General features: G+C 40.2%; 1 protein-coding gene across 1 annotated transcript in view; it reads left to right on the top strand.

Moving 5' to 3' along the window:
* Positions 1 to 9,188, top strand: part of SNRNP48 (small nuclear ribonucleoprotein U11/U12 subunit 48) — a 33,613-nt gene continuing 24,425 nt past the window's right edge. Inside the window, exons 1-4 of the mRNA XM_008154847.3 lie at positions 1 to 195; positions 3,997 to 4,110; positions 4,354 to 4,414; positions 5,763 to 5,837. Coding sequence (XP_008153069.2) covers positions 40 to 195; positions 3,997 to 4,110; positions 4,354 to 4,414; positions 5,763 to 5,837 — 406 coding nt within the window. The 5' untranslated portion in view covers positions 1 to 39. The remainder of the gene's footprint in view (positions 196 to 3,996; positions 4,111 to 4,353; positions 4,415 to 5,762; positions 5,838 to 9,188) is intronic.

Raw genomic sequence — 9,188 nt, 5'->3', positions numbered from 1 at the left:
GCAGTTCGGCAGCTTCCCGTTGGCGGGCTGGGTGCGGCCATGGAGGGCGAGCCTCCCCCGGTGGAGGAACGGCGGCGGCTGCAGGAGGAGCTGACCGGGTTCGTGGAGAGCTGCTGTCGGACGCTGGAGGAGGTGACGTCGTCCCTGGGCTGGAGCCTGGATCGGCTGGACCCCGGGAAGGAGGCGGCGGCCGAGGTGAGGGGTGCGGGCCCTCGGGGCCCCGAGCCTGCGGTTCTCTCTGGCGGCCGCATCCCCGCGGGGCGGCGGGGGGAAGGGCGGGGGAGCCCCGCCCGGTGCAGAGCCGCGGAGGGCTCCGGGGACGGGCTCCGAGCGCCCCGGCGCCGCCCCGGCGCCGCCCCGGCGCCGCCTGTGCGGCGCACCTGCTGGAACTTGGGGTTTAAAGAAATGGTGAAAGTGCTCTGGGTGAGGAGGGAATGGCAGGTCTGCTGGTTATTTAGAAAACCGGTGAATGGGCCTCCAAGGGCTGCTGCAGGGGTGTTGGCCGTTTGCTTTGTCACCTGTCACACGGATGCCGCAGTGGCACCAGATTCCGTGCCGGGAGAGCTGGGGAGCTCAGTTCACCCTTCTCCGCCCCAAATTGTACACTTCCGACTGGGAGAGCACCGAGTCTAGAATTATTAAGGGTATCACTAAGAGAGGGTGACTAGCAGCCCTGCTGAACATTAGAATTGTTTTGAGAAAATGTAGGCAAGTGTATTAGTGACCAGTTGTGATTTTTTAAAGGCGTGGCAGGAAGGAGAGTGTTCTAAGGATGGTGGGTAGGGGCGATGTCTTATGGGTCCTGGGTCAGCCATTTCAAAGAACCTATACACATGAGGGCAGTGGGGAAGGCAGGGAAGCATTTTAAGTCTGGGCATATAATTAATACCTACCTTTTAATAACATATTAATTGCTTCCATTTATTGAACACTTGCTATGTACTAGGCCCTTTTTGAATTGCTGTATGTATATAAACTCATGTATAACTTAATCTTCACAGTAGCTTTGTGAGAGGTCCTGCTATTATACCCAATTTATAGATGAGGAAACTGAAGCAAAAAAAGGTATCTTAATCCAGTAACTTAATACAGTCATTAAATGGCAGACCCAGGATTCAAACTAGCTACAGTGTGAAGAATGGAATGGATAACAAGACTGGAAGCGGAGGGTGGTGTGGGGAGGCCGAAGAGGGCTTAGGAGGGATAAAGGGTGATGGAAGGAGACTTGACTTGTGGTGAACACATAATACAATATACAGGGATATATTATAGAATTGTACACCTGAACCTATGTAATTTTATTAACCAATGTCACCCCAATAAATTCAGTAAAAAAGTAAAAAAGAAAAAAAATGACTGCAAATCTTGTAATCCATGATATCCTGAGTTGGGGTAGTGGTAATATGGATGGATTATGTGGAGGGATTTCAGAGTTATTTAGGAGTAAAAAGGATAGATAGATGATTGATAAGATGTGGATGATGTGGGAGAAGAGCAAGTAGGACCTTTTTACTGAAATAGAAAAACACAAGATGAACAGATTTGGGATCAGGAAACCATGAATATAATGAATTTATTTTTGGTCATGTTGAAATTTTAGTGTCTTTAGTGTAAAGTGCTCAAGACAGAAACAAGGTTTAAATTAGCTATAGATTTTGGGAGTCATCCCTATATAGTGAAAGTTGAAGCCATGAGTTCTTCTAGTAACTGTATCAAATGGCAAAGGCCACTGGTTAGACCTGCATGAAACACCAACATAGAAAGGGGGACAGGTAGTGAGTGGTACATATGCACAATGGAATATTATCCTACCTAAGAAAAGAGTAATATGCAAATTAACCATCACTCCGCTACATCCACCAGCCATGCCCACCAGCCAATCAGAGCAAGTATGCAAATAAACCCAACCAAGATGGCTACAGCCACAGAGAGCAGGAGGGAGGCTTGGGTTTCCCCGGCAATGGAGGAAGCCAAGCTTTCCGCCTGCCCTTGCCTGCCTAAGCCTCCACTCAAGGCTACAAAGTTTCAATTATAGACGGTAAACAAATCCAAACAGAAATGGCGGCAGCCACAGAGCTGGAAAGAGCGGGAGGCTAGTGTTGCCCCCGGTGATGGAGGAAGCAAAGCTTTCCGCACACCCTGGCCGACCCAGGCCTCCACTCCAGGCTACAAAGTTTCAAATATAGAAGGTGAATTAACTCCAACAGAAATGGCTGCCGGCCACGGAGGAAGCAGGAGGCTTGGCTCCACTCCAGGCTACAAAGTTTCAATTGTAGAAGGTAAATATATCCCAGATACCAGGGCCTCCGCTTGGGTTGCCAGGGGGCGTGGCCGGCCTGCAAACCACCACAGGCCCCTCGCTCAGGCTGCCCCACGCCCCAAGGGAGCACCCACCCTGATCTGGCACACTCTTCAGGGCAAACCAGCTGGCCCTCACCCATGCACCAAGCCTCTATCCTATCTAATAAAAGAGTAATATGCAGATTGACCATCACTCCAACACACAAGATCAAGATTGCTGCCCCCATTTGGACACAAGATGGCCTGCAGGGGAGGGCAGTTGGGGGCGATCAACCCTGCAGGGGAGGGCAGTTAGGGATGACCAGGCCGGCAGAGGGGGGAAGTTGGGGGCAAACAAGCTGGCAGGGGAACAGTTAGACATCAATCAGGCTGGCATGGGAGTGGTTAGGGGGTGATCAGGCTGGCAGGCAGAAGTGGTTAGGGGCAGTCAGGAAGGCAGGAAGGTGAGCAGTTGGGAGCCAGCAGTCCTGGATTGTGAGAGGGATGTCCGACTGCACGTTTAGGCCCAATCCCACCGGGATCGGGTCTAAATGGGCAGTCGGACATTCCTCGAGGGATCCCAGGTTGGAGAGGGTGCAGGCTGGGCTGAGGGACACCCCCCGCCCCTGTGCATGAATTTCGTGCACTGGGCCTCTAGTTCAGCAATAAAAAAGGAGTAAATCCCGCCACTTGTGACAACATGGATGGACCTTGAAGAAATTGTGCTATGTGAAATAATTCACACAGAGAAAGATGAATACCCTCTGATTTCACTTATATGTGGAATCTAAAACAACCAAAACAAATGAATAAGCCAAACAGTACAGAAACAGACTCAGATGTAGAGAACTAGCTGATAGTTGCCAAGGAAGTGGAGGTTGGGAGTTGTTAATTAAGTAAAAGACAAATGTATGTGTAGCCCAGGTATATAAGTTCTCTCTGGGGGCGGGGGGGGGGGGGGAAGGAAGGGGGACAGGTAGAACAAGGAAGACATCTTTAGAGGAGACCAGGTAGAAGGAACCAGGGAAGCAGAAGGACCATGAAAAGTGTATGAGGATGACAGAAATAGACAATGGGATTGTGACCTAAGAAGCATTCAAACATTATTAAGGACTATGACATGTGCTTTGGCCATCGTAGCCAGAAAATTGTTAGTGACCTACTGACTGATGGGTGAGGTTGTTGAGGCAGTGAATGTGAACAAGTCTTTCCGAGTTGGGCTTTGATGAGGTGGAGAGGGGGCAAAGGCTATAGGGAAAGGTTTTTAATTTTTAAAATTTATTTTTTTATTCTCACCTGAGAATATGTTTACTGGTTTTAGAGAAAGAGGAGGAAGGAAAGAAGAAGAGAGGGGGCGGGGGTGGGGAAGGGTAAGAAGAGAGAGAGAGAGAGAGAGATAATGAATGAATGAATTGGCTGGGTTGGTTGCCTCCCATACACACCCCAACTTCCAACTGGGGATTAAACCTGCAACCTAGGTATGTGCCGTGACTGGGAATCAAACACCCAATCTTGGTGTATGGAATGACCTGGCTGGGGCTTTAAAAATTTTTTTTAATATGCACATACACTCAGACAGGGTGTTGGGAGAGGCCCGCAGAAGAGGACATAACTGGATAGTACCACTTAATAAAGTAGTAAACATTTAATGGTATTATTATTTAAATCTTTAAATATTATGTACCTTTTTCCCTTGATTCTGTTTGATTTTTATAGGATGAAGTTGTGATATGCCCTTATGATTTCAATCATCACATGCCTAAATCATCTTTAGCAAAGCACATGGTATCATGTAGATTGAGGAAACTCGGCTACACCAAAGAAGAAGAGGTATGCATGTGTCATATAATTGATGCATTAATAAATTCACAATATATGGAAGTATAGGGTGAGGTTTTCTGACATGAAATAATAGTCATTTGTGGGATAGAATGGTACTAGCCTAATTTCACAAATTATTGCAAGAGATATTTCAGTGATACTAATCTATTGTTGGTTTATGTCAAATCTTAAAATAGCTAATCATCTGATTCTCAAGAACACTGACTTTTTGTTTTTCTTTTTACTGTTTAGGATAAAATGTATAATTCTGAATTTTTCTATGAGAATATGAAGATACCTTCGATCACTTTGAGTAAGTATTAACTTAATAGATATTAATTTTAAAATATCTTACTATAGGTATATATTGATAATTCATTTTTTTAAAGATATATTTTATTGATTTTTTTACAGAGAGGAAGGGAGAGGGATAGAGAGTTAGAAACATCAATGATAGAGAAACATTGATCAGCTGCCTCCTGCACACCTCCTACTGGGGATGTGCCCGCAACCAAGGTACATGCCCTTGACTGAACTGGAACCTGGGACCCTTCAGTCCACAGGCCGACGCTCTATCCACTGAGCCAAACCGATTAGGGCTAATTCATTTTTTAATTATCAAAAAAATGGACTTTATAAGTATGCTTATGATTAAGGACATTTGTACTTTAAGAGAATGTAGGATTGATTAATGTATAGTGAAACTAGATTTTGTAATCTGAAAGTTAGAGACCAGGCCTGTTATATTAATAGTCAGTGAAAATCCTAGAAAGCTTTGTAGAGTAGGACAGACACCTTTCTTCTTAGTTATAACAAAAATCTGGCCACACAACACAGTTTGAAGACAGGACTGAAGATGGAAATGTGTTCTAAGACAGCGGTTGCCAACCTTTGGGACCTCACGGACCACCAGTGGTCTGTGGACCACCGGTTGGCAACTGCTGTTCTAAGAGGTTGAAATCTTGGGCTCTAAAATAGAAGGCCCTGATTCAGCTCCTGGTTTTGTCACTAACAGATGGGTAACTTTCAGCAAGGTAATTAACCTGTTTGTTGTCTAAATTTCTTTATAAAATGGGGATGACGGTATTTGCACTTTTTAAAAAAAAATATTTTTATTGATTTCAGAGAAGGGAGAGGGAGAGAGAGAAACATCAATGATGAGAGAGAATCATTGATTATCTGCTTCCTGCACGCCCCCTACTGGGGATCAAGCCCACAACCCAGGCATGTGCCCTTGACCAGAATCGAACCTGGGACCCTTCAGTCTGCAGGCCGACACTCTATTCACTGAGCCAAACCAGCTAGGGCAGGGTATTTGCACTTTTATGAAGATTAAATGATACATGTCATAGTCTTAGAATAGTGCCTGACACTTAGTAGGATTCAAGAAATGTTACATATTATTTGTTGCTAAAATTCGTAGCGGCTACTGTTTTGTGCCTAATTATGTTTTCTGAACCACCTGAACGCTGGTTACTTACTGGGATCTAGCTAGATCTGAAAGAATTTCTGCTTTCAGATTACCTAGGCAGCGATTGTGGGTGTTGCCTCTCTTAAGATTTTAAAGGTTTGTGTGTCTAAAGAACTTGAATTGGAACCCAGTTAATAATCTAATTGTGGACCCTGATGATTCATATTGTGTTTATGGATTTTTTTGACAGATAAGGACTCACAATTCCAGATAATTAAACAAGCTAGAACTGCGGTTGGAAAAGATGGTGACTATTATAATCAAAGTAAGTGGCATCATAGTTTGAGCTAAATAATGAGTAAAACTATTTTTCTCCCACAAGCACACGTTACTAATTTTTAAGAAAAATCTTGTGAAAACAATTACATAGAAAGGTTAAGTTTTACATATTAGACTACTGTGCTTGGTGTTAGCTTTATATGTTAGATATTTTCTGCTCAAATACACAAGTCTGACAAGGACACTGGTTTAGCTAGGACTTCATGCTTTGGAATTTCCTAATAGATTAGATTGCTTTATAGATCATTTTTTAAATTATGATTATTTAGTTAATAAATCCCATTTATTGAGACTGTGTTACCCTGAGATTTCCTCTCTTGCGGATTAGCCCATTGTTAAATATAATATTGAAATGAACATAAATGGAAAGGCTTTGGCTAAAAGAGATTAGTTCCCACAGCTGCCCCTCAGAATAAAATGCAAACACAAAGTGTTACATATAATTTCAGAGGGTTTGTGGATGCTTTTATGCCCAGTTTTGAAGCTGGGTTAAGAGTTTCTTTCTGGGGCTTATGTTAGCAGAGACTAGGTTAGAATTTTAAGTGTGAGCTTTTAGGAAATTGAAAGAAAACTTAATCCATCAAAAACATAGAAGGTAAAGGAGTAAATAGATTTAATAGATTTTGAACCTAGATAAAACATCTAAGCTAAACATGACTGGCTCCTTTTTATAAGGATTGGAGTTGTTTTTTGAACCTTCTGAAGGTAGCTTTCCCCAGACATCTTACCCTTTTTTCCTCACTCTTCTGAATTATATTCACCAGCCCATTATGGTTTGTTGTCTTTCTTGTTAAATTCAGGGTCTTAGCCCATTTTTCTAAGTCAATATCTGGGCTTGATACCTTCCTAAGTGCCCTGTGGTTTCAAAGGAGGAAGTCCCTAACCTTTAGTCTGCATTACATTGTTTCCTTGTAACAGCAGAAGCACATTGTATTTCCTGTTTTGAAGCTCCTGTTTTTATGTACTTTTGTGCTGAATTACAGGTTTTTCTCTGAGGGATACATTTGACTTTCTCTTATTGAAGAGATTACTGAACTCCTATTATTGGTTCTGCCCATTGCCCCTATTAATCAACCAATTAAAAAGTAGAAGTTTTTTTTTGAGGGGTTAATTGTTAAAAGACTTGATTTGACCTTACCTAGTTAGATAGATTTACTGAATTTATTAGAGTTTAAAGAGAACTTGGAGATCATCTAATCTAGTGTCTGCTTTTTACTGATAAGGAAACAAACCCTGACTGATAGAGATGATAAGGTTCTGGTGTCTGTTCTAAAGGTCCTTAATACTTTTTTAAGGATATTATTTTTCAAAGCCCTGTTATATATTTTATTACTCCTTCACAATAAACTTGTGATAGGTTGGATGAGTATTTCCCCTCCATAGTATGTGCAGAAGTAGAGGCACACGTAACTGAATTGACACTCCTTTGCTAGATAATAGCAAAGCTGGATCCAGAGCCAAGTTCTGAATTTTGGCACAAACACCACTGAATTATTCTGCATTCTGTTAGAAACTCTACTTTTAGTGATATTTGTAGATTTTACATAATTGCTCAAATATATTCATTATTTATTATGCCTATCATTATTAATTAAAAGAACATCACAAACTTCAAATCTGTACATAATATACTATTAATACTTTTCATTGTTTATTATATTTTGGGTAAGCTTATTTTAAAGAAATAAACTAGTTGCTTGGCCTTGTACAAATGACAGCTTTTCTGAGTTTTTACTTTCTTATCTGTAATATAAAACTATCTCCTGGTGTTTAGAGCAATAGAAAGCAATATTAAGATGAAATGGGTGTGTGTGTGTGTATATATATATGTACATATATATATAATTACTCATACATGTATATATGAGTAATTATCTAGCTCATTTTCTAATCAGGTTTTTATATAAGAGTAATAAGGCAGATTTGGACATGGAGTTTAGTTTTTTATAAAAGCAAATAATTACTTTGAATGAATACTTTTTTCCATACATTAAGAGAGGAAATGTTATTTGATTTTGAATTTTTGCACTAGCTTAAATTAAGATTTAACTGTTAAGGACTATTTTTATATGATCTGTAACTCTCTTTTTAAAACTATTTTTCATCTTGTGTAGAGTTCTGCATTTCCTCAACAGAGATTATTTTTATAGTTTACTTATACCTAAACATTTTACTCCAGGACAAAAATCTCTTTAATATCTTCTTTTTGATGTGTTTATTTTGAAGGAAGACAACCAATATGAACAATTTTACATTTTTTTATGTAATTAATATTTTTTTGTTCACTAAATTTTAAGTTCTTTGGTGAGGTTATATATTTATGTTTTCATTTTATCAGTCTTATTAGGTCTCAATTCATTAGTCTTTCTGAAAGCTTAAATAACCATTAGATCTACTTACTTATTTTTAGATATAGTTACTTTGGTTAATTTTATAACCAAGATATTAATTTTAATTATAAACAATCATTTTATACTTAGTGGTTTATCTTTTTCCTTCTGTATTAAAGGTTCAAGTTGTTATACTTGAATTTCATGACATACAATTGACCCTTGAATAACCTAGGTTTGAACTGCATAGGTCCACTTACACGTGGATTTCTTTCAATAAATACGATTGGCCCTCTGTATTTGTGGGTTTTACATCCACAGGTTTGGCATCTGAGGAGGATACCAAAATAGTGTTTTTGATCCACAGTTGGAATCCAGGCATGTGGAGGGCTGACTATATATTGTTTTACACCATTTTATATAAGGGACTTAAGCATCCACAGATTTTGGTATGAGTCATGGCTGTGATTTGAAGATCAGGGTACTATGGCTAACAAAGCCTAAAGAGATAGAAATAGAGTAGTTCTAAAGCTGATCTGTTCCTACCACTTGTGAAACTTGGGCAAGTCATTTTACTTCTGTGGGCTGTAATTTATCTCTAATGTTAAGAAATTGACTCTGAATTCTCTCTAAAATTCTAAATATGTATCTAACAAGAAACAGTACCTCTTGTTAATAAATAGTATAGTATCTCATGTTTAAGATGCCCTATGATGGCAAAAGTGACTAACAAGGAAGAATTGAGAATTAGAGTTATTAAAAAGTAGATTAGAGTGTCAGTTCAGGGTGATGAAAAGCTCTGGAGATGGATAGAAGTAATGGGTGCACAGCAGTGTGAATATACTAATGCCAGTGAACTGTACACTTAAAGATGGTTAAAATGCTAAATTTTATGTTATGTATCTTTTACCACAATTAAAAATTATTATACAAAAAAGTAGGAGTTCACAGAATTGGTATGATTACAGCACATTGAAATGCACTCTATCTAAAGCATAGAAACTTGT

The sequence above is a fragment of the Eptesicus fuscus genome, chromosome 9 (genome assembly GCF_027574615.1).
Source record: "Eptesicus fuscus isolate TK198812 chromosome 9, DD_ASM_mEF_20220401, whole genome shotgun sequence".
Lineage (NCBI taxonomy): Eukaryota > Metazoa > Chordata > Mammalia > Chiroptera > Vespertilionidae > Eptesicus > Eptesicus fuscus.
The sequence above is the reverse complement of the archived record's forward strand: the minus strand, read 5'-3'. Positions and strand labels throughout refer to the sequence as shown.